The sequence below is a fragment of the Artemia sp. Qi Xiang Cuo genome, chromosome 11 (assembly GCF_049724085.1).
Source record: "Artemia sp. Qi Xiang Cuo chromosome 11, ASM4972408v1, whole genome shotgun sequence".
Lineage (NCBI taxonomy): Eukaryota > Metazoa > Arthropoda > Branchiopoda > Anostraca > Artemiidae > Artemia > Artemia sp. Qi Xiang Cuo.
Genome location: NC_142804.1, coordinates 4,017,502 through 4,044,194, shown reverse-complemented (window position 1 = coordinate 4,044,194; position 26,693 = coordinate 4,017,502). Strand labels below are relative to the sequence as shown.

The following is a 26,693-nucleotide window of genomic DNA, read 5'->3' as shown; positions in this document are numbered from 1 at the left end:
AACCTGGAGACCAGAGTGTTACTGCAAGACCGTTTTCAAACACATCTAGGGGCAATTTTGACTAAGGGTCTGCTAGCAATTAAATATTTTAAACAATTATTTACCATATTGTAACATTTGTTTCATATTTTTAATATATTCTTGGGCTTATGGGACCAATGTTTTGAGAGTTCTTATGGTATTATTTTAATAATTTTATATTTTTTTTTTATTTTCCTCGTGTATAATAGATCCATGGCTTACAAAATTGAACCTGGAGACCAGAGTGGCACTGCAAAGCCTTTGTTTTATGCACATCTAAGGGCAATTAAGACTAAGGAAATACTACCATTGAGGATTTTATACAATTATTTACCATATCTTACTATTTCTTTCATGTTTTTAATGTTTTCTAGGGCTTATGGGACTAATGTTTTGAGAGTTTTAAAATATTATATTAATCTATTTCTTCCTATTTTTCGTTATTTTCCTCGGGTTCAATAGATCCTGGGCTTACAAAATTCAAACACAAGAGCGGAATGGAACTACCTTGTCGTTTTCACACACGTCTAGGGGCAATTTTTACTTTGGGTAAGCTAGACCTTGAGGATTTTAAACAATTATTTACCATATTTTAACATTTGTTTCATATTTTTAATATTTTCCAGGGCTTATGGCAGGAGTTCTGAAAGCTCTTATGATATTATTTTAATGGTTTTAAATATTTTTATTATTTTCGTCGGGTTTAATAGAACCATGGGTTACAAAATTCAACCTGGAGACCAGAGTGGCCCTGCAATACCTTTTTCCATACGCATCTGAGGGTAATTTTGACTAAGGATATGCTACAACTAGAGGATATTAAACAATTATTTACCATATTTTAACACTTGTTTCATATTTTTGAAATTTTCTAGCGCTTATGGGACCAATATTTTGAGAGTTTTAAGACATTCCACTTATATATTTCATCATATTTTTAGTTATTTTCCTATGGTTTAATAGATCCAGGGCTTACAAAATTCAACTATGACAGCCGAATGTCACTGCAATACCGTTTTCACATACATCTAGGGGTAATTTTGACTATAGGTGTGCTAGCACTTGAAGCTTTTAAGCAATTATTTACCATATTATAACTTTTTTCATATTTTGAATATTTTTTAGGGCTTAGGGGACCAATGTTTTGAGAGTTTAAAGATATTATTTTAATATTTTTAGTTATTTCCCTCGTGTTTAATGGATCCAGGGCTCACAAAATTCAAACACGAGAGCGGAATAGCGCGTGACACTGTTTTCACAAACATCTACGGACAATTGTGACTATGGATATGCTAACAATTGAGGGTTTTAAGCGATTATTTTCGATTATGCTTTCAATCTATTGATTTAATTTTTGCGAGCCTAACCTATCATAATAACCAACAAAAGACACCGTGCCACCACACGCCAAACAATTACTGCTCTGTGGCACCCTCTGACATCGACCCATCACCTCCAAGACATTTTTCAGACATTACATGTTAAAACTTATACTTCAATCCATCGATTCAAGTTTTCGCAAGCCAAGCCCTATCATAATAACCTCCAAGACAATGAACACCACCACGGTATTACACACCTACCATCCACGTGGCACATCCCCTCATCATTTCCTAGGACATTTTCAACCTTTTCACTCTCAAAATAAGCTTGTGAATCTAAATTGGACACTTTCTTTATTTGAGCAGTGGAACTAGGCATTTCATTGCTAGAACGTGACACTCCAAGCAACTCTTGCCAAAATTCCACACTATTACTGCTCTGTGTCACCCCCTTCATCATTCATAAGACTTTTTCAGACATTTAATGCTAAAAATTACAAATTCAATCCGATGATTCAAATTTTCCCAAGCCACTCACTATCATAATAACCTCAAAAACTCTCCACACCACCATGGCATTACACGCCTACCATTCACATGGCGCACCCCCTTTATCACCCTCTAATACATTTACAACCTTTTCATCCTGGAAATCAGCTTCTGAATCTATATCAAACACCATATTTTTTTCAACAGCGGAACTTGATTTCCTTAGAAGCAATAAGTTTTTTCTCAGTACGAACAAAAGCCTTACTCGATATTATCAAATTTATCATGGTGGTAACAGGTTTGTCTTAATAGTAACAGTTTTTGTTAAGCAGCAAGTTTTCCTTCAAAGATAACGAATTCTTCTTAGAAGTAACATGTTATTTTAAATAGTAACACAATTTTTTTTTGATGTAATTGCTTTTTCTGTATAGTAAACAAAATTGTCTTTAGAAGTGACAAGTTGTTTCTTAATGCTAATAAAAGTTTTACTTAATACTAACAAAATTTTTCGTAGAAGTAGCATTTTATTTTTAATAGTAAAATTTTTTTCTAACAGTAGCAAGTTTTCTGTCAAAGGTATAAAATTTCTCTTAGAATTAACAATTTGCAGTTAATGGTAAAAAGTTCTTAGACGTAGCAATTTTTTGGACACTAACAAATTTTTCCTTAGAAATAACAGGTTTTTCTTAATAATAACAAAAGTTTTACTCTATACTAAAAAAATCTTTCATAGAAGTAACCTATTCTTTTGAATAGTAGCAAAATTTTTTCTTTGATTAGTAATAGGTTTTCCTGAATATCTTTTCTGAATTTGTTACTACTCAAAAGAACATGTTACTTCTATTAAAGATTATGATAGTGCCGAGTAAAACTTTTGTTAGTATTAAGAATAACATGTTAATTCTAAGGAAAAATTTGTTAGTGTCAAGAGCTACTTTTAAGAGAAAACTTTTTACCATTAACAGAAAATTGTAAATTTTAATAGATACTTATTACCTTTCAGAGAAAACTTGCTACTATTAGAAAAAATTACTATTAAGAAGAACATGCTACTTCTACGAAAAATTTTGTTAATAGCAAGTAAAACTTTTGATAGTATTAATAAAAAACTTGTCACTTCTAAGGAAAAGATTTGTTACTATATAAAAACCTGTTACATCCAAGAAAATTTTATTATTATTCAAAAAACATGTTACTTCTTTGAAATTTTTTCTTAATAGTGAGTAAAACTTTTGTTGATATTAAGAATAGCTTGTTACTTCTAGGAGAAAATTTGTTAGTGTCAAGAAAAATTACTATTCTAAGAAAAAAATTTGTTTTACCATTAACTGCAAATTGTTACTTCTAAGAGAAATTTGTTATCTTTGACAGAAAACTTGCTGTACTATAAAAAATTGTTACTATTAAGAAAAACATGCTACTTCTACGATATTTTTTTAAAGTAATAGGTAAAACTTTTATTAGTATTAAGAAAATACTTGTCACTTCTAAGGAATAAACTGTTACTATTCAGAAAATGCTATTACATCCAAGAAAAATTGTGTTACTATTCAAAGGAACATGTTGCTTCTAGGAACAATTAGTTATCTTTGACGTAAAATTTGCTGCTATTGGAGGAAATTTGTTACTATTAAGAAAAATTTGTTACTTCCATGATAAATTTGATAATATTGAGTAAAACCTTTGTTCGTATTAAGAAAAACTTGTTTCTTCTAAGAAAATCAAGTTCCATTGTTCGAAAAATATGTGTTGGATTTAGATTCAGAAGCTTATTTCCGGGATAAAAAGGTTTAAAATATGCTAGGGAGTGATTAGGGGGGTGGGCCACGTGGATGGTAGGCTTGTGTTGCCATGGTGGTGTGGAGTGTTTTGGAGGTCATTATGATACAGTTCGGCTTTGGAAAACTTGAACCATCGGATTGCATGTATAATTTTTAGCATGCAGTGTCTGAAAACGTCTTAGAAAAGATGAATGAGGTATCAGAGGGGGACAGTCAAATAATGACACTATGGGGTGAATTGTTTTGAGCATGACACTGTAGTAATGAAATGCCGAGTTCCGCTTGTCAAAGAAATATAGTGTTTAGTTTAGATTCACATGCTCATTTTCGGAATGAAAAGGTGGAAAATATTCTAGGGGGTGATAAGGAGGTGTGCCACAAGGATGACGGAGGGGTAAGTGTGTAAAGCTGTGAGGGTGTAGATGTGTTTTGTGGAGCATTATGACAGGTTTGTCTCATGAAAACTTGAATCAATGGATTGTTATAATTTTTAACATGTAATTTATTAGGAATGATGAAGGGGGTGTCACAGAGCAGTAACAGTGTAGCAGTGTGGCGTGAATCGCTTGGAGTTTCACGTTGTAGAAATAAAATGCCGAGTTCCACTGTTCAAATAAAGTAAGTGTTTAATTTAGATTCACAAGCTTTTTTTCGGAGTGAAAAGGCCGAAAATTTCCTAGGCGTCGATGAGGGGGTGTGCCACATGGATGGTAGGTGTATAATGCCATGGTGGTTTGGAGTGTTTTGGAGGCTATAATGATAGGGTTGGGCTTGCGAAAACTTGAATCAATGGATTGAAGTGTAACTTTTAACAAGTAATGTCTGAAAAATGTCTTGGAGGTGATGGGGCGATGTCAGAGGGTGTCACAGAGCAGTAATTGTGTGGCACTATGGGGTGAATTGCATGGAGTGTCACGTTCTAGCAATAAAAAGCCGAGTTCCACTGATAAAATAAAGAAAGTGTTTAATTTAGATTTACGAGCTTATTTTCGAAATTAAAAGGTTGGAAATATCCTAGGTGATGATGAGGGAGTGGGACACGGGGATTGTAGGGTTGTGGCAAGGTGTCTTTTGGCGGTTATTATGAAAGGCTAGACTTATAAAAAGTTTAATCGATATATTGAAAGCATAATAAAAAATAATTGCTTAAAGCCCTCAATTGCTAGCATGTCCACAGTCAAAATTGCCCCAAAATATGTGTGAAAACGGTGTCGCAGTGCCAATTCACTCTCGTGTTTGAATTTTGTGAGCCCTGGATCTATTAAACCAGAGGAAAATAACAGAAAATATTAAAATAATATCTTCAAACCGTCAAAAAATTGGTCCCCTAAGCCCTAGAAAATATAAACAATATGAAATAACTTTTAAAATATGGTAAATACCTGTTTAAAATCTACGAAGGGCTAGCATATCTTTAGTCAAGATAACCCTTCAGACGTGTATGAAAAAAGGTACTAGAGTACCACTCTGGTCTCCAGTTGAGTTTTATAAGTTGGATTGATTAAACCCGAGAAAAATAATGAAAAATATAAAAAAATATTAAAATAATATAAAAAAACCACAAAACATTGATCCCTTAAGCCCTAGAAAATACCAAGAATGTGAAACAAATGTTAAAATGTGGAATATGATTGTTTGACTTCCTTAAGTACTAACATATCCTTAGTCAAAATTGCCCCTAGATATGCGTGAAAATGGTGTCGCAGTTTCATTCCGCTCTCATATTTGAATTTTGTAAGCCCTGGATCTATTAAACCCGAGGACAATAACGAAAAATAGGAAGAAATATATTAATATAATATCTTAAAATTCTCAAAATATTGATCCCATAAGCCATAAAAATATTAAAAAATATGATACAAATGTTAAAATATGGTAAATAATTGATTCAAACCCTCAAGTGCTAGCATACCCTTAGTCAAAATTGCCCCTAGATGTGTGTGAAAATGGTGTCGCAGTGCACTCTGGTCTCCATGTTGAATTTTGTAAGCCTTGGATCTATTAAACGCGAGGAAAATATCGAAAAATAACATATAGAATTAGGAAGAAATATTAATATAATGTCTTCAAATTCTTAAAACATTGGTCCCATAAGCCAAAGAAAATATTAAAAATATGAAAGAAACATTAAAATATGGTAAATAATGCTTTAAAATCCTCAAGTGCTAAAAAATATAAAAAAACATTAAAATAATATTCCTAGAAAATATTAAAATATGAAACAAAGGTTAAAATATGGTAAATAATTGTTTAAAATCCTCAATTACTAGCGTACCCTTAGTCAAAACTGGCCCTAGATGTGTGTGAAAACGGTATCATAGTGCCGTTCCGCTCTCATGTTTGAATATTGTAAGTCCTGGATCTATTAAACCTGAGGAAAATAAGGAAAAATATCATATAGAAATAGGAAAAAATATATTAATATAATATCTTCAAATTCTCAAATCATTGATCCCATAAACCATAGAAAATATTAAAAATGTGAAACAAATGTTAAAATATGATACATAATGGTTTAAAATCCTCAAGTGCTAGCTTATCCTTAGTCAAAATTGCCCTCCAATTTGTATGAAAAAAGAAATTGCAGTGCCACTCTGGTCTCCAGGTTGAAATGTATAAGCCCTGGATCTATTAAACCCGAGGAAAATAATGAAAAATATTAAAAAACTACTAAAATAATATCATAAAAACTCTCAAATGTTGGTCCCATAAACGCTAGAATATATTAAAAATATGAAACAAGTGTTAAAATATGGTAAATAATTGTCGAAAATCTACAAGTGCTAGAATACATTTGGTCAAAATTGCCCATAGATGTGGGTGAAAACGGTGTCGCAGTGCCACCTTGGTCTCCAGGTTGAATTTTGTAAGCCCTGGATCTATTAGACCCGAGGAAAATAATGAAAATACGAAAAATATTAAATAATGTCATAAGAACTCTCAGACATCGGGCCATAAGCCCTGGAAAATAAAAAATATGAAACAAATGATAAAAATGGTAAATAATTGTTTAAAACCCTCAAGTTCTAGCATACCCTTAGTCAAAATTACCCCTAGATGTATGTGAAAACGGTGTCGTAGTGTCATTTCGCTCTCGTGTTTGAATTTTGTAAGCCTTGGGTCTATTAAACCCGAGGAAAATAACGAAAATATTAAAATAACGTCTTAAAACTCTCAAAACAGTGGTCCCCTAAGCCCTAGAAAATATCCAAAAATATAAAAAAAATGTTAAAATATGATAAATAATTTTTTAAATCCTCAAGTGCTAGCTTACCCTTAGAAATTGCCCCAGAAATGATTACTAGGAGTTTGGGGGGGGGGGGAGGAAGTCAAAATGGTGCAAAATATTCATAAGTTTAGCTCAAAGAAGTGAGATATTTTCATTAAAAGCCATCAGAAACACCTCAATATGGTTTAAATGTATCTCTAATATCAATCTTGACTTTCTGAAAATGATTACTAAGATGTATTTTTCTTTAATGCATGTTTTTTTGCTTATACTTTATTCTATATAAGCTTTTTCACGTTTTATTTTTTGTTTGTTGTGTTTTTAACTGTTTTTTCTTTCTTTTAATATTGTTGTAGACTTGTTTCTATTTACAAAGTCTGTGTTTTTAATCTTTAAAGGATGCGTCTCTAAAACGTAGGTGTTTACATACTTTAAGCATCCATTTCCCCTTTATTACTAAAAACACATTAAGGGCAATTGTGTCTGGAAATATATATTATCCGAGTGCGTGCAAAATTTGGCAGTAAACACGCCGTTCTAACATGCTTAAAAATGCGAAAATCTCAGGGGTCGCACATTAGGTTATTTTTAGAATTTAGTTCTCGATACCAAATGCTGGGAATAGCAGTTTAGTCCTGATGCTACGGGCACTATTCCAATGGAAGGAAATTCACCTTTCGAGTCCCAGTGACGACAAAGAACTAAAGAAAGTTAAGAAAGAAAAAAAAGCTTTGAAAGAAAGGAAAAAACGCGTTGTACGTTTCGGCCAAAAATAAAATGTCAAAGAATTATTATGTGACAGTGATGTGCGCGCTGCCATTGCGCAACATGTGCGCCGTCATTACGCAACGTGTGCTGATCTTACATAAAGTGTGCGCCGTCATAAAGTTAAAAGTAAGAAAAAATGCCTTGAACGTTTTGACGAAAAATGAAATGTCAAAAAAGTATTGTGTGACAGTGATGTGTGCACCGCCGTTACGTAAGATGTGCGCCGTCCTTACATGAGATATGTGAATTGTCATTGCGCAAGGTGTGTGCTGTCGTTAAGTTACAAGCGGGGATTCCCCACGGATCCTGTTGCAAGGTTACACAAAATTATATCATCCATAGTACATCTGGTCAAGGGAATCCTGGGTCTCTTCCAGAAAAGAATAGACTCTAAAATAAAAAATGGCTACGAATCGTGACAAAATTATGGTTGCTAAGGGAAATATTGGAACAGCTGGGGGTGTCATGGTAAATATGCCAGGGCTGTCGTGATGTCACAGGGCATATTCTGGAAATCCTGTTCTATTTTCCTGTGGCTCTATTCAAAGCGTGAGGGTGTTTTGCTAGCTGTGTTTCCATTAATTGAACCAGTGACCGCATTGCACATGGGTTAGTAACTCCATTTATTACTAGTTCTGCACATGGCTGTCATGGAAATCCTATGTTAATCTGCCATGAGTGATGTCGAAATCATGACCCCTATACTACTTCTTTGTCAAATTGGCCCCTCCAAGATTTTGCCCTTGTCACATTCCCCTTCCCCAAGATTTTTGCTCTAGATCCGCCAGTGAGTTGAAGTAGTAGTAAATGTACCAGTGTTAGTGGAAGTATTATTTGTAGTAGCGTGCATATATTGTCTTTTGGTCGGTTGAACTTCCCCTTTAAGCATTCTCCGGAACTTCCAACTTTATGCGCAAATCCATTCTTTAGATACGCTCTTTTGACTATGCCCAAACACTAAGTGTCTTTTTTTTATTTAGTTCAAAAATTAGTACTGTGGTAGTAGTAGCAGTACTAATGGTGGTAATTGTATAGTAGTAGTAGTAGCATCCAAATATTATCTTTTGGTCAATTGGTCATCTCCTTTATCATTTCCTGAAAGTTCCCCTATTAATATACTCAGTCATTCCTGAGTTAAGCCCTTTAACAACCTAACGCATACACATAACGTGTTTTGATTTAGTTCTACACTTCTTTCAACATTCTATGAAATGCTCACCTGAATGACCTTTCTCATTTTGGAAAGTACTAATAACCTTTATGGAAAGTCAATAACATATGCTATGTGTAAACATTGAACTAATTGCCTAACTTACAACCCTTGCCCTGAGGGCCTTGGGGGGGGTGGATTGACATCACCAAAGGCAAAATTACCGGAGCTTTCAACAATGTTGAAGAAAATAGATGTGTAAAAATCTTGATTGGATGTTTGTTTTGGGAAATGACGGGCGCAGGGTGGGGGAGGGATGGGGAGCTTGTTGCCCTCAAATTACTGTTTACTCTTAAAAGGGCAATATAACTTCCAATGTCCAATCAAATGCCCGATCTGGAGTTTATATGACCAACTATTCCGTAAAAGCTTATATGCCCCAAGAGCATAACGTAAAACCTTTGCCCCAGGGATCTTATGGGTTGAGTCAACCCTGGAGGCATTGTTTTATGTCCTTTGGACTATTTTCAAGAAGATGGTCCTGTCACAATTTCGATCAGATGCATTTGGGGAAATAGGATGTTGGGGGGGGGGGAGGGCTAATTACTCTCCATCACTTTTGGCTCTTAAGACAGAACTAAAACTTTCAATATCATAGGCAGCGCGCTAGCGCTGCCTAAGTAAAGAACGATGTGGGCGTAATGTGTTTTTTTTTCTCCATACCCGGGCACTTCGTATCGAAGGAGTTGTCGCAGAAACTTAAAAACAGGCTCATTCAATTGGAAATTCGAAGGGCTAGTACCCTTTTTAATAGTCGAAAGTGATTGGAGGGCAACTAGCCCCCCCCCCCCTACGCCCATCATTCCCCCAAACACATCCAATAAAAATTTTGGGATAGCCATTTTGTTCGGTGTAGTTGATTTCCAGATAGAAAATATTTTTTTGAGGAGGACACTCCCCACAACCCTCAGGGCAAGGATTTTAAGTTATGCCCTTGGGGCATATAAGGTTTTTATAGAAGGCGTTGTCGTAAAAACTTCAAAAAAGACTCATTCGATTGGAAATTCAAAGGGCTAGTGCCCTTTTTAATAGTCGAAAGTGATTGGAGGGCAACTAGCCGCCCCCCCCCTACGCCCATCATTCCCCCAAACACATCCAATCAAAATTTTGAGATAGCCATTTTGTTCAGCGTAGTTGATTTCCAAATAGAAAATATGTTTTTGAGGAGGACACTTCCCCACAGCCCCCAGGGAAAGGGTTTTAAGTTATGCCCTGGGGGCATATAAAGTTTTTAAAGACGGCCTTGTCGTAGAATCTTCAAAAAAAGCTCATTCGATTGGAATTCAAAGGGCCAGTGCCCTTTTTATTAGTAGAAAGTGATTGGAGGGCAACTAGCCCCCCCCCCCACCCCAGCATTCCCCCAAACACATCCAATAAAAAATTTGAGATAGCCATTATTTTCAGCGTAGTTGATTTCCAGCTAGAAAATATGTTTTTGATGAGGACACTCCCCCACAACCCTCAGGGTAAGGATTATAAGTTATGCCCTGGGGGCATATAAGGTTTTTTATTGAAAGCTTTGTCGTAGAAACTTGAAAAAGGGATCATTCGATTTGAAATTCAAAGGGCTAGCACCCTTTTTAATAGTCGAAAGTGATTTTAGTGCAACTAACCCTCCTCTCACGCCCACCTTTTCCCCAAAGACATCCAATCAAAATTTTTTAGATTGCCATTTTATTCAACGTAGTTGAAAGTTTTGGAAATTAGGCCTTTAAGGATGACAACCCCTCCCCCCACAGACCTCCGGGCAAGGGTTGTAAGTTATGCCCTGGGGGCATGTAAAGATCTTACTGAAAGCGTTGTCGTAAAAACTTCAAAAGGGCTCATTCAATTGGAAATTGAAAGGGCAAGTGCCTTTTTTAATAGTTGAAAGTGATTGGATAGCGACTAACGCCCCTCTCACGCCCAGTTCTGGAAATTAGGTCTTTTAGGATGATAATCCCCACAGAGCCCTCAGTGCAAGAGTTGTGAGTTAGGCCTGGGGGAATATAAAGTTTTTATTGAGAGCGTTGTCATAGAAACTTCAAAAGAGCTCATTCAACTGGAAATTGAAAAAGCTTGCACCTTTTTTAATTGTTGAAAGTGTTTGGATTGTGACTAACGCCCCTCTCACGCCCACCATTTTCCAAAACACATCCAATCAAAATTTTGAGATATCCATTTTGTTAAACGTAGTTGAACGTTCTAGAAATTAGGTCTTTTAGGATGATAACCCCCTCAGAGCCCTCAGTGCAAGGGTTGTAAGTTATGCCATGGGGGCATATAAGGTCTATATAGAAAGTTGTTGTATAAATCATAGGCAGCACGATCGCGCTGCCTAAGTAAAGAACTGGGACACTCGAGAAAGAGACAAAAAACATGGACAAAGTTAAGAGGAGGACACTCCCCACAACCCTCAGGGCAAGGGTTTTAAGTTATGCCCTGGGGGCGTATAAGAACGATGTTGGCAGAATGTGTTATTTATTAATTTTTTCCTATAAAGTAGGGCACTTCGTATCACAGAGATTGTCGTAGAAACTTCGAAAAGTGCTCATTCAATTAGAAATTTGAGTGGCTTGTGTTCTTTTCAATAGTCGAAAGTGACTGGAAGGCGACTAACACCGCTTCCACGCCCACCATTTCCCGAAACACGACCAATCAAAATTTTGAGATAGCCATTTTGTTCAGCATAGTTTATTTCCAGATATAAATTATGTTCTTGAGGACAGTCCCCCAGAGACCTTAGAGCAAGGGTTGTAAGTTATGACCTGGGGACACATAAGGTTTTTTTTTATAGAAGGTGGGATTGTAGAAAATTTAAAAAAGACTAATTCAATTGGGAATTCAAAGGACTAGTGCCCTTTTTAATAGTCAAAAATGATTAGAGGGCAACTAACCCTCCTCTCACGCCAACCTTTTCCCCAAACACATCCAATAAAAACTTTGAGATAGCCATTTTATTCAAAGTAGTTTTAAGTTCTGGAAATTAGGTCTTGAGGTTGAACCCCCCCCCCCCCCCCCCCCAGCCCTAAGGGGAAGGGCTGTAAATTATGCCCAGGGCGCATATAAGGTTTTTATATTACGCGTTGTCGTAGAAACTTCAAAAAGGGCTCATTCGTCTGGAAATTGAAATGGCTAGTGCCCTTTTAAATAATCAAAAGTGATTGGAAAGCAACTAACACCCCTTCCACGCCCACCATTTCCTCAAACAAATCCAATAAAGATTTTGACATAGCCATTTTGTTCCACGCAGTTCAAAGTTCAGGAAATTATACCTTTGGGTAGGACACTCCTCCCAAAGTCTTCAGGGCAAGGGTTATAAGTTATGCCCTGGGGGCATATAAGGTGTTTTATTGAAATCTTTGTCGTAGAAACTTGAAAAAACTCCAAGTCAAACTCAAAACGAACAGAAATTAACATAAGTTGGGCGCAAAATCCCTATGCCTTCCCAAGGCGAGAACAAAATTTGCACTTAACTGTAAAAATACAAATGAATGTGTATTGTCAGTTTAATATGCATATACTGATATTTAGTAATCAAAATGTTAATATTATTGGATTTATTAAATTTATAAAAGTAAAAACACATATATTTTTTCAGTAAAGTGTAAATTTGGTTCTGGCCTTGGGAAGGCATAGGGGTTTTGCTCCCAACTTATGTTAATTTCTGCTCGTTTTGAGTTTGACTCGGTTAATTATTATAATTTCTGTTCGTCTTGGGTTTCATTTACTTATCGATACTGATTTGCGGTAGTTTCACGCTTGGTAGATTATTTGATTTTATTTTTGGTTATTTTTTGTTTAATGGAGTTCTTTACTTTTCTTTGAAAAACTTATTTTGTGGAAATTTTTTTTTAAATTAATCCGCTTAAAAGAGCCTCCTCTAAAGTTTATGCAACACCCTTCTTTAAAAACCTTATATGTTCCCAGGGTAAAAACCCCGGGGCATAACTTATAGCTCTTGCCTCCAGGTTCTGAGGTTTTGTTTCACCCGAAGGTCTTGTTATATAATCTTGAGACTATTTTGAACAAAATGGCTATTTGGGGGGGGATGACGTCAGAGAGGGGATGAGTTGCCCTCCGATCACTTTGCCTGTCACAAAAACCACTAGAACTTCTGATTTATTATCCAATGAGCCCCTCCGAAGTTTATACGACAACCATTTCCGTAAAAACCGTATATACCCCCGGAGAAAAACTTACAACCCTTGTCCTAAGGGCTGGAGGGGATTTGTAATCCTCAAAGACATAATTACTGGACCTTTTAACTATGCTGAACAAAATGGCTATCTCAAAATTTTGATTCAATGTGTTTGGAGAAATGATGGGCGTTAGGGGAAGGGGCTTGTTGCCCTTTAATCAATTTTGACTATTAAAAAGGGCAAAAGAACTTTCAATTTCAAATCCAATGAGCCCTTTTTGAAGTTTCTACGGCAACTAATTTTATAAGAAGTGTCCTGGTCTAAAAAAAAAAGAAAATAAATAACACATTATGCCCATATCGCTCTTTACTTAGACAGCGCTATTGCGCTGCCTATGATAAATATCTATTAATTTTCCCATCTATCTATCTATGATAAATAAGAACTCAGAGTTTGAAATAACAAATTATTTTCAGCAAGGCGTAAATGATGTTCTGGTGTTTAGAAGGTATAGGGGCGTTAACCCTACTCTTGTTTGTGGTAATTTGTGTTCGTATTAAGTTCGACTTGAGTGTGTATTGTGATTTCTTTTCGTTTTTGGTTTCATTTATTTACTAATAGTGGTTTATATTCGTTTTACGGTTGAATTGTTATTTGACTTAGTTTCACTTGTTTTTCATTTAATGTAAGTCTTTACTTTTCTTCTAAAAACTTCTTTTATTGAATTCTTTTAAATTAATACCCAAAAGAAGTCAGCTGAATACGTAAATAATCATTTAACCTGGATATACTAATTTTCATTTTTGGTCATTTTAAATATCAGAATCATTTTCTTAGTTGGTGTTTCCAGAAAATCAATTAACCTAAACTGGTGTTAAAGGGGTCATACACCTCGTGGCATGCACTTTGTGGAAATATTTATTGGATATTTATCCCTTTCTCTCCCCTAACAATACTTAAGAACTTCAGCCCAGTAGAATCATCCGTTTTTGAGATATTTAAAATTTACACTAAGCACCCTCCAACTTTCCGTAGAATTTTATATCGAAATTTTATTATATGTTTGACTTTCTTGTGGATTGTTTTTACTATTTAAATTACCAATCAGAGCCAAAAAAGATTTTTTTTGTATTTTTTTAGCCCGATTTACAATCCCAGCTCTTCTTTCCTCCCCTCTCCCCAACACGTGTCACAAATTTTGCTGAGCTAAAACAATAAGCAATTTCCTCCCGAAGCGGGAATTTTAATAGCCTGTGAAAATTAAATGGCTATTTTAAAAAGGCTAATATTTCAGAAAAGAAAACTAAGCAAGGGTGGCTATTTTTGCTGGATTTTTCAAAGTTCATACTGTCACCCAAAGCATAATGTTGTGTCTGACTCCCCTAAGAAATATAGCAATATCAACGAATAGTTACCTTAGCTACTAAAACAAAGTTCACCAGCGCTTTAAAATTTGTTGGTAGATTATTAGTAATAACCTCTTCTGTGTCTTCTTGCCAGGTGAGAAATCCAACATATCCAAAAAGAGATTTGAAAATTGCAGCAGCTATATGGCTATACTTCAGCATACAGTGAAACCGGTTTGGCTCTTTCATGTTCCCTTCTAACGTTGGCAAGAAAATTTGAGATGTGTAGCTGAATACAATGACACCCAAGGCAATGGGGAAGGTGTAGATGTCCAGCTTCAGTGATACCTATGTACAAAAGAAAATTCTATAGATTTGTTTCGGGCAAACTTTTAAAAGTTTTATCTTCAACTATTTAGCATGAAAAAGCAGGAACTATACCCTATTTGTGCCACTGACAGTTCAGCAACTGGTGAGAACATAAAAAAGTGGAAAATTTCATAGAGAATTGTACCATTGATCTAGAACATTATAGAATTAAAGCTGAAGTTTTTCTGTAAGTGATAATTAATCAGCTTTTCCTGTTTTTAAGAATTATTTGAATGCAAATTTGAGTCTACACAAGGTAGGCCTAAATTAAATTGGGAAATTCTTGTCAGGCTAATACGGTAGTTGCCTTTGAGCTGGTAGCCCAGTTGAGGACGATTTTTTTTACCCTTCCTTGCATTTTAAAATTACCCTAAAAGCCACGTATGCAGCAGTTTAGGATAGGCTAAAAAAGAACTACATCACCAAAGGCCACCTAGCCAAGTTGTTACAACGCTAAGATTGAAATCCTATGTACGTAAGAACGCCGGTTCAAGTCTTGGTGTTACTGGTTCTTTCGATTGGAACGGGGGTCAGGGGTATGACTCAGTAAGCTTATCCAGAGTCGACCCACCTCTAAGTGGATTTAATGTAAAATTTACTTTTTATGCTATTTATGGTCCTAACTTACGACTGTGGCGGCATTTATCTTCTTGTATATGCCTTAAATTACAATGAGTTATAGTTCGGTCTATAATAGGTATATTTAACAAAAAACTTTTTGCGCAAAATAAGTTTTTCAAACAAAAACTAAAGAACTCTATCAAACCCAAAATGAACAAAAATAGAATCAAATAATCTACCAAACATACAACTACCACAAATCAGTATCAATGAATAAATGAAACACAAAACAAACAGAAATTAAAATAGGTCAAACTCAAATACGAGCAGAAATTAATCTGAGTAGGGTTCTAAACCCTATGCTTTCTAAAAGTCAGAATATAATTTGTACTTTACTGAAAAAAATTCAAATAAATTTACTTAAAAAAATGTGCACTGTCAGTTTAATATACATATGCTGGTATTTATTCCTTAAAATCGTAATTTATTTTTTATCTCTTAAAGTTATAAAAGTGAAAACATTTAAAAGAATTTTTTTCGGTAAAATGCAAATTATATTCTGGCTTTTAGAAAGCATAGGGTTTATAGCCCTACTCAGATTAATTTCTTCTCGTTTAGAGTTTGACTTATTTTAATTTCTGTCTGTTTTGGGTTTCATTCATTTATTAACACTGATTTGCGATAGTTGTATACTTAGTAGATTATTTGATTCTATTTGTGTTCATTTTTGGTTTAGTGGAGTTCTTTATTTTTTTTTTTTTTAATTTATTTTGTGCAAAAAGTTTTTTTTTTATTAATTTATGTTCGTTTTATATTGACATAGTCCTTCAGGGAGAAAGACTGAGCCTCTTCTAAAATTAAACAAGGATCTATTCCATAAAAACCTTTAATACCCCCTAGACATAACTTATAACTCTTGGCCTTAATCTCTGGAGTTTGTTTCAATCCCAAAAGCCTTGTTATATAATATTTAGATTGTTTTGAACAGAATGAGTATCTCAAAACTTTTATTATATACATTTTGGGACAAAATAACGTGTGTATAGGGGGAGGCGGGTAGCTGCCCTCTGATCACTTTGACTCTTAAAAATAGCACTAGAGTGTATGATTACAAATCCAATGAGCCCCCTCCGAAGTTTATATGACCACAATTTCTATAAGAACCTTATACGTCCCCAGGGCATAACTTACAACCCTTGCCCTGAGGGCTGGGGGGATCTGTTATCCTCAAAGACATAATTTCCAGAACCTTTTTATAGGCAAAACAAAATGGATATACATAAAATATAGTGGCTTTTACAATAAAATCATATGACCATACATTTCTCTGGTTCAATAAAATGTAACCTTATAATTTGATTGTGAAAAATAGTTAATTGAAGCTATGTTTAAATTTTTCATTAATATAAAATCAAAAACATGTATATTATAGTGTAAGTGCATATTTCAAAGAAATAATAGCCTTATTAATAAGCTTTTTTGACCGTAAGCTCTAGTTTTTGTAACAAATTAAAGAAAATACATTTTCTGGCTCAAATGTGAAACTTTGGTTAGAAAAAGTCCATCTTTGGATAAAAAAATAAACTATTTCCGTAGAATCTGAACTAATAAAGGTTTTTGACTGTAAACTCTAGTTTTTTGTAAGAAAATTATGGAAAATACATTTATCTGGCTCAAATGTGAAACTTTGGTTAGAAAAAAGTCCAGCGAAGTTTCTACGACAACTCCTTCGATACGAAGTGCCCTGGCCAAAACCGGAAAAAAAATAATACAATGTGCCAACATCGCTATTGAAGGATTATTGTGCGGGGTCACAACTTTTCAAGGCGAAAATGGAGCAAAGAGTTGCCATGACACATACGGGAGGGGAAAAATCCCTCTTCGGCACCAAATTATAGGTATTCGTGAGGTTACTCCAACGGTTCTATATACAAACGTGGCCGGATAGGTGATGGCCACATTTAAAGACAAAGTTGACCAATCAAACATCAAGTCAACCCTTTTAGATCCAACCTAGGCTGAAAAGTTAAAAGAGTACTTAGACAAATCTTACTGGATTAACAATCACGCGGTATAAACTTAACTAACTAAAAAATGAATACTTCCTCCCGGCCCGCTAGCCGCATGTTGCGGCGGGGGGTACGAGGGTGGTAATGAATCTTTCCAGCCAATCCTTGGACTTACTAATCTACTGGCCGACCTCCCTAACTGAGCAATTTTTCCCTCGTGGTCTATTAAGCACGTACGCAGTTAAGAGGACCCAAAATGGCGTCAAAAAATAATAGGAAAATTAATATTTATTACTTACGGAAGGAAAACAATTAAGGGGCCAAAAGAAATGAACCTGGGAGGGACATTTATCTGAAAAAACTGGGACCAAGGGTTCCAACACCTCCCCCCTAAGGTAAATGGCCCACATCCCCGTTGGATTGGCTGGAAATTCAAACATAATATCAAATTAAAATAAACACTAAATTTCCTTTTCATCTTCCTCTGGTCTTCCAGGTCTTCCAGGTTTATTTCTTCCTTAGAGCTCCTGCAGTGCGAGGGTTTCTGCCTTGCCGAGCAGTATGGGGTACTATGAAGTTTTCCTCATTTTTCAGCAGTTTCTCTTCCTCCTCCGTTGGAACTAATTGCAGGATGTCGTCCTCGGGACTCGTAGAAATTGATTGTGCACAGCACAATCAAAAACAAAAATTTTCTTGCTCTCCCGAATTTACATTTGAGAGGAGCAGAGAATCAAGTTCTTGCACATGTGATGCTGAAAGACATTGTGAAATAGTGTCTTCACGACTTTCCTATTGTACATCCGAGGACACAACCTCACACCTCAAGCATAATGTTAATAGAACCTATGCATAATTTAAACAAGCCTGAGGCCGACCATCCCCAGTCCAGTGACAAGAATAAGTGTACAGGGAAATGAAGTAAAAATCTGAGTGAACAATGAATCGCTTTTTTCTGGTTTCCCTCCCCTGGGATAATTAACTGAAGATTATACGTTGATACTAATTGAAAATGAAATTTGGATACATCTCCCACTGAATACAATTTGCCAGAAATACTTGTCGACTCCCATGAAGGATAGCAGCTATGAATAGGGTTACTGGACAAAGGTTTGGGTGAAGTATGAAGTGACTGAGAGAGAGTATCCCCCAAGGGCTCTAGATCAAAGAGGCAAAATCTCGGTAAAAGGATCACAACTTATCTGCCAGTTGTGCATTTAGGAAAATGGCTGTCTTTGGTGACTTCCCGCAGGGTATCTTCCCCAAGAGATTCCTCCCCCTCATAAAGGAACAAACCCTCTTTTGAGTTGATCAGACCAATTTCAGATTCCCTCCCAATTTTTTTCAATCCGAATCGACATTCAATATTTCCCAACTTTCCCCCAACCCGTTGTAGGTCATTCATTTCTCTTTTGTAACCATCTTCTTTTATTCCCCATGGGTCTTTGACCTCTTTTTCCCCCTTATTATCCATGTTTTCAAGGCACAGCCCATCCAACCTTTTTTTGTTTTTCGCCATTGCAGGCTGAATCTCCAAATTTTGTCTCTTCTTTGCATTCCTCTTTTCGTCTCTACTTTTCTCAATTCTGTCATTCGTGCAAAATAATAAATCATCGTTATATCTGATTTGGACTCCAGTGTCCACTATCTTTGACTGCATTGCTTCATTGTAGCTCCATTTAATATCTCTTTTCTCTCTTTTAGTCTTCTTTATTCTTACCGCCGAAACAAATAGTTAGTTATCAAATGGGAACTGAATTCCGACATTTGGTTTTTCATATTCTATTAAAATTTCTCGAACTTTCCGAGGAAAAGCGCGTACAATAAATTTCGTCTCATTATTCTCTGGTACAATCAGCGTTTCATTCTGACCTGTACTTGTTAGCGTCTCATATTCATTAAAAGTGTTCTCAAGTTTTCTATTTTCTGCAACGATATCTCCAAAGGCTTCTCTTGGTAAAACAGCTACTGATGTCGTAGGCACTAAACCTACTATTATTATTTTTGTCTGGACTACACCATCCTTCTTTGCAATTTCTATTCTTACCCAAGGAGATGGGCATGTGTAATAATCTCCATTATCACATACTGTTGTAATTTTATTTTTATGGTTTATTTCTGTCTTTTTAATTAAGTCCTTTGGCACACAAGTTTCCTCACTCCCTGAATCAATTACCATTTTGGTCAATTTCCTGTTTAATTTTCCTTCTATTTTATGTGGTTTCACAGACTCGTCAATATTTGCTTGATTATGTGCTATAGCCCAATTCGATCTTTTGTAGGTTACTTTCTTTTCTTTATTATGGCAATTTTTAGAAAAAGGCTCTGAGAAATCAATTTTTACCAGAATATCATCATTTTGATTATCAAACATTTCTTTTTTCCGACAGGGCGGCACAGCCTCCCCATTTGTGTTATGAACCAGTCCACCTCCCCCGATGGTCAACGAAGTTGATATTTTCTCGTAAAATTGTTTACTGTTTGGTAATTCTGTTTTCTCGCCATTGATTCTTAGACAAATTATTATGGTTATCTGACAGCCTAGAAGTTAGTTGTGATAAAATCTCTTTTTCTGGAATTAGATCTATCATGGTTCTTTTAAACTCTTGGTGATGTGTTTCTTCTTTCTTTCTAGCTATTTTATCATTTTCCTTTTTTCGTTCTCTGGCTATTCTATCGGCCTCTACCTTTCGGTCTCTGGCTATTCTATCAGCCTATTCCTTTCGTTCTCTGGCTGTTCTATCAGCCTCTTCCTTTCGTTCTCTATCTACCCTCTCTTTCTCGCTTTCTTGTCTATCTCTCTTTCTTGTCTATCTTTCTCTCTTTCTCGTCTATCTTTTTCAATTTTTTCCATACGGGCCTGATGAAGTATTTCTTTGGCTTGCCCATCTTTTTCAATTTTATCTATCTCATCCTGTAATTTTTCCATATACTCTAGGTGCTTACTTTCGGCTACCTCTCTGGCTATCCTCTCTTTCTCTATGAAATTTGATATACGTTGTCTCATCTCTTCCTCCCTTTCTTTTCTATCTCTCTCTCTTTTTATTCTATGGGCTTCACTCGCCCTTTTAATCTCATCTCTGTCCGACATAATTTCAAAATTTCTTTTGTCATTATTTCTTTTCAATTCCTTTTCTGAATTCATTTGTTCTATATCTGTCCTATCTCTATCCGGCAACTCCCCTTCATTTAGCACAGCCTCTGAGGGATGAGTTCGTCTTGTTTTTTCACATATTATTTCTTCCTTGTTTATTTCGTACCCCCTCATTTTACCGCGTCTACTTCTCTCTGATTATTTTATCTCTTATTCAATTAGTCAATCTTGGTAAGTTCAAAAATTGTCACTCAAAAATTATGGTACGTAATTACTATTGTGAATTATCAGCTCCGTGTAATGAGATTCAACAATTTTTCAAATAACCGGAATGTCTACACTTCTTTAGGGAATAACGACTTCTTTCTCAAAAAGCAGTTTTACGCGAGTGAATTATATCTCCGAAAAACGAATTAACAGGGGTTGGACGACAAAATAAACTGAAAAACCGCGCGAATATTCCACTAGTGAGTTAGCTGGACTAAACTCAAAAAGGGGAACTACCCTGCAAAACAAATCAAGCATCCTCCCTGGATACTCGTATTCCAAATATAATCTCCTCCTGGGCAGATTACTCAGTAGGACAGGTGCCTTCCACCTTCCTTGTCCAATATGCGCACAAATTGACAAATTCTCCTAATTTGCCGTCCTCAATGCTCTTATAACCTTCGTAACTGAAGATTATATCTAAGTCCGCCACTTCACTCAATTAATAACCTAACTTTCAACGTTTTCTTATCTGTCCTTAAACCCTGTAATATTTTTAAATACGGAGATTCTCCCACTGTAGACTCAACTCATTAATTTCACGTTATTCTTTTTTATTTTTGTCTAACAAGGCCCACAGCCCATTATAGACTTTCATAATTTTATATTAAATGCGTGATTTTGTCTTTTTATATGTCACCACAATAGGCTACTTTGTAGGCCAAATTACCCAGTCTCTTCAAAAGCGTGGACTTCTTTTATTATCAGATTTACTGATAGGACCTTAACTCGTTGCCACCACTTATTGGAGTGTAAGTACCGCTGGCACCACTTATTGGATGGGTGAGTACCGCTGCCACCACTTATTGGAGGTTTATTGTGCGGGGTCACCACTTTTAAAGGCAAAAATGGCGCAAAGAGTTGCTATGTCACATACTGGAGGGGGACGATCCCTCTTTGGCCCAAAATTAGTGGGATTTCCGCGGTTGCTTCAACGGTTCTGTATACTAACGTGATCGGATGGTCTATGGCCATAATTAAAGACACAGTTTACCGATAAGATTTCTAACTAACTCCTTTAGATTCAACCTAAGCTGAAAAGTTAAAAAGAGTACATAGAAAAATTTTACTCGATTAACAATCACGCGGTATAAAATGAACTGACTAAAAAATGAACACTTCCTCCCGGCCCACTAGCCACATGCAGCGGCGGGGGGTACGAGGGTGGTAATGAATCTTTCCAGCCAATCCTTGGACTTACTAATCTACTGGCCGCCCTCCCTAACTGCGCAATTTTTCCCTCGTGGTCTATTAAGCAAATACGCAGTTAAGAGGACCCAAAATGGCGTCAAAAAATAATAGGAAAATTAATCTTTATTACTTACAGAAGGAAAATAATTAAGGGGCCAAAAGAAATGAATCTGGGAGGGACATTTATCTGAAAAAACTGGGACCAAGGGTTCCAACAATCGCTCTTTACTTAGGCAGCGCTATTGCACTGCCTATTATCTAGTTCTTATCAAAAAATTAAAATTTTTGCTCAGGCACGATAGATAGTTTTTAGTTTACATAATAGCTTTAGAGGTCCCTGAAAATTTTAAAATTTTCAGGATTTACTCTAATTTTAATTCACCAGTCCGATTTTTTGTTAACACTCTACTGACTAAGCTATGTATCCTTAAACCCCCTTAATATTATAATTTACGGTAAAAAATGCTATAGAATTTCACCCACGCAAGCGTACTATTTTCTAATATTGTCTCAAAATGAATAATCTTTCATAATCTGAAAGCCTGGGCGATAAGTCGGTGGAGCTTAGGTTTTATAATCGTAGGGTCGGGAGTTCGAGCCTAAAATAATGCATATGATGATTTACTTTACTATGGACTAGAATTCTTTCTTAACTACTAAGTATAGTTAAGTTGCCTTTACATGTTAACAAACAGGAACAAGCCTTCAGTTGTTTCTTCTTTGGAATAGTAAGAGACGATCCTCAAAGAATAAGGCGGCTAACTAGGTCCATAATTTGTTCTTTAACATAAACTTCATTAATTAGATATTTTGCAATATCCTACATGGTCTAATGGTTGGGATAGCTGAATGGTTGGGCTGATTTTAAATTTACATATTTAAAATCAGCCTAAAAATTAGATTATATTGAGTATCCTTTTATATCTAAATTGCGTTTTTAGAGTTTCAGTTAATATTGAGACGAGTCACTCTTGCTATACAGTTCGTTACCACGAACTGTTTTATACCAGGAGAAACTTGGCGACGTTAAACAGGAAGTAGGTGGAAAAGCACACGATGGCTAGCCTAACCACTCCGTTCGAATTCCTGGTTGAAGGGCCATGAGTCGGAGATCGGCAAAGTTGGTTTGGAGTTTAGAGTCTAGTTCCGCACCTTTTTTTATCCTTTTTAGCATTAGCACCAGTTCAAACTTATGTAGGTTTCCTATTCTCTTTGGTACGTCTAGTTAGGTGAAACTAAATTTTAAAAGGATTGAGAAGAATTACTGGAACATAAATATACAGAAGCCACCCAGCTTGAATGTTTAAAAAATGAAGCCGAATAATACTTTTAACCTCTTAACAAAACAACAGATTTTGTTTCTAAGGTTCATATTCTCAGTGAGAAATTTGGGCTATTTGTCACACATTTAAATGAATATTTCTTTAATAAGAAATAAAAATTTCCTTTTCTGAAAGCTAACAATACTATCAAAATCACTTATAAGTTGAGAAGATTGATCTAGAAGCGGCTCACATGTAATAATCGCGTTCCTCTAAAAGTGTTTTATCCAGTCCTTATACCACTCAACCGACTGTAAAGTTGTCCATATGGGAACTTTCTTTCACAAAGTGCATGCATTTAGTACACTTTTTAATACTTCAATTTTAGTCGACAACTTTTATTTTTAATTTCTAAATTCATGGTGATTTTTATTTCTTTCTGTGTTTTATATTGTACTTCATTTTTATTATTCCTAAATTCATAATTAAATACCTAATTTGCCACTAGTTTTTTATCGAGGTTCTGGATGACTGTTAAACCGTCCTTTGAAGGTCACACAGAAACTTTTATAGACAATTACCACAGGAAGATCGATTCCAAATCGAAGTACAACGTCAAATGAACCTGTTCTTCAAATGTTCTGTTCTCGGCGTGGCAAACTCAAGATAAATGGACCGAGCTGTATGCCTTTGTGTCAGTCTGGTTGATAGGACAATGGGGGGTACTCTACAGGAAAATTCTAGAATAGATACTGTTTTAGAAAACAGCCATCGATGTGGCATCAGAACGTTCACTAAGACACTGAAGAGTCATGGAGAACGATTGAAACTGCCCTATTAGACCTATTTTGGATACTATAAAGCCGTATCAACAAAGTTTCTGGGCATTAGCTCACAGCGAGCATCCATACTCAGCGAAGGGTCTGCTGTAAAACCTTTTTAAGGTGGGATGTCGAGCTCAGCGGTAAAAGGTTTTTGCATTGAAGATTAGTCCCTGTATCTCTTGCGCAGGATGTTTTCACCCGATCAAGGTGGATTTTTTTGGAGTGAAAACGTTGAAAATATCCTAGGGGTGATGAGGGGGTCTGTCATATAGGTGGCTAGCGTATATTGCCATGGTGGTGTTGGGATGTTGTGAGGTTTATCATGATGAGCTTGCCTCGTGAAAAACTTGAATCAACGGGTTGAATGTATAATTTTTAACAAGAAATTCCTGAAAAATGTCTTAGGAATAATGATGTGCTGTCAGAGGGATGCTTCAGAGTTCTAATAATGTGGCAGAGTGCCGGGGATTGCTTAGATTGTCACGTTCTGGTAATGAAATGCATGACAGGCATGTAATATCGTGGTGGCGGGGTGTCTTTTGGAGGTTATTATGAAAGGCTAGGCTTGCAAAAAAACATAAAACAATGGACTGAAAGCATAATTTTTAACAAGAAATGTCTGAAAGATATCTTAGGAATAATGATGAGATGTCAGAGGGTGCCGCAGAGCAGTAATAGTTTGGCAAAGGGCTGGGAATCGTCGGAAAATAATAGCAATAGAAAATATAGTCACTGAGGGTGTTCAAACACTAGAAGACGCTTAAAATGCCGATGACGGGTGTCGCAACGTGCCGCAGAGTAGCAAGAGTGTAGTACTTAGGCGGGAATTGCTTGGAGTATCACGTTCTCGTAGTGGAATGTCAAGTTCCGCTGTTGAATGCCAAGTAGATGGTAGGTGGGGGGAGGCGTGTAATTTCGTGTAGGCGGGGTGTCTTTTGTAGGTTATTAAAAAAGTCCCGGCTTGCGAAAAAATCGAATCAATGGATAGAAAGCATATTTTTTAACAAAAAAATTTCTGTAAAATGTCTTAGGAATAATAATGAGGGGTCAGAGGATACCGCAGAATAGTAATTTGGTAGCACAGGGCTTGGAATCATTTGAAAATAATAGCAACAGGAAATATATCCATTGAAAGTGTTCAAATGCTAAAAAAGGCTTAAAATGATGATGAAATGTGTCGCAATGAGCCACAGAGCAAGGTACTACAGAGCAACCATGCGGATGGTAGGAGGGCAGGCGTGTAATGTATCGGTGGCAGGGTGTCTTTGGTAGGTTATTATGAAAGCTTAGGCTCGCAAAAAACTCGAATCAATGGACTGAAAGCATAATTTTTATCAATAAATGTCCGACAATGTCTTTGGGGATGATGGAAAAATATTATTCAGATGCGCTTATTGTCACGATGGTGTGAAATATTCATAGTTTCGGCTCAAAAACTCTCTATTTTCGTTAATGGCTCTCGGAAATATTGAGAAAAAAAGGTTCCTTTAATTAGATTTGTAATTTATAACCCATTTCAACTCTAATTTGTGGCACTTTCAATATACCAAGTCCAAGTCCGACTCCATTTAGCAAAAAAAAAGCTAATCCCTCTCTTTTGACTAGTTAGGTCTCAGTTTTGCAAAGCGGTGGGCCATTTTTCTAAGAAAGACATAACAACAAGCCCACTCTCCCTGGAAATTACCTGCTAGGAGCCATATCTTTCTTCTATGCATACATGTTTTTTTCCATTTGTCATGTTTTTCACGTTTTACTTTTTGTTTGTTGTGTTTTTTAACTGATTTCTCATTTTTTAATATTGTTGTAAATATGTTTTAATTAATAGAAATTTTATTTACAATATGCTTAATTCTTTAGATATGATGTTTAGGATGCGTCTCTTATAACTAGGTGTTTACACAATTTAAGCACCCCTTCTGTCTTTCATCGATAAAAATATATCAAGAAAAATAATGTCTGAAAATAGACATTTTCTGTCTTCATGCTAATTGTCACAGGTATACGAAACATGACATTCTAGCGTAAGCGAAATCTAAAATCTCCTTGCCTGCAATATGTTATTTTTAGAATGCAGTTCTCGATACAGAATTTTCGGAATAGCTTGTTGGTCCTGCTGCCTGAGGCGCTGTTCCATTGGAAGGGAATTGATCTTTCTAGTCCTAGCATGGATAAAGGACTAAAGAAAAAACGCTTTGAAGGCTTCGACGAAAAACAAAATCCCAAAAAGTATTCTGTGACAGTGCTGTGTGCGCCGTCATTACGTAAGATACGAGCTGTCATTACGTAAGATGTTCGCCGTCCTTACATAAGATATGTGAACCGTCATCGCGTAAGGTGTGTGCTGTCTTTAAGTTATTTACAAGCGGAGACTCGCCACAGGTCCTGTCACAAGGTTACATAAACTTGCATCATCCATATTACACATGACCATATAAAACGTGATGTATCGTGTGACGTCTTGGTGTCCAGGGGGATGTGTCGTGGAAATCTCGCTAGCTGTAATTCCTTTAATAGAACACCTGGAATTAGGGACATGTTGCAGGAATCTTGCTACCCGACCGGTATTTACAGGGACCGCATTGGCCAGGTGCGAGGGGTTAGGAGCTCCACTTCCCATGTTAATTCTTTATTATTGCTAGTTGTGTATTATAGTGACCACACTCCAATTAATCATATGCAAATACTGAAACAAAATTGGAACACCTGGAATCCCGGGAATCTTGCCAGGGATGTCACAGGGCATGCGCTCTGAATCTTACCAAGGTAAGTCGTGACGTAACAGGGCATATTTAAAATCCTGTGGGATAATGGATAGGGAAACGATTAAAATCC

At 36.1% G+C, this 26,693-nt stretch overlaps 1 protein-coding gene across 1 annotated transcript in view; it reads right to left on the bottom strand.

Annotated features, from left to right (window-relative positions):
• The window catches only part of LOC148946545 (vesicular inhibitory amino acid transporter-like), an 89,974-nt gene that overhangs the window by 11,951 nt on the left and 51,330 nt on the right, over positions 1-26,693 (bottom strand). Inside the window, exon 5 of the mRNA XM_089097434.1 lies at positions 14,357-14,635. Within this exon, the coding sequence (XP_088953560.1) occupies positions 14,357-14,635 (279 nt within the window). The remainder of the gene's footprint in view (positions 1-14,356; positions 14,636-26,693) is intronic.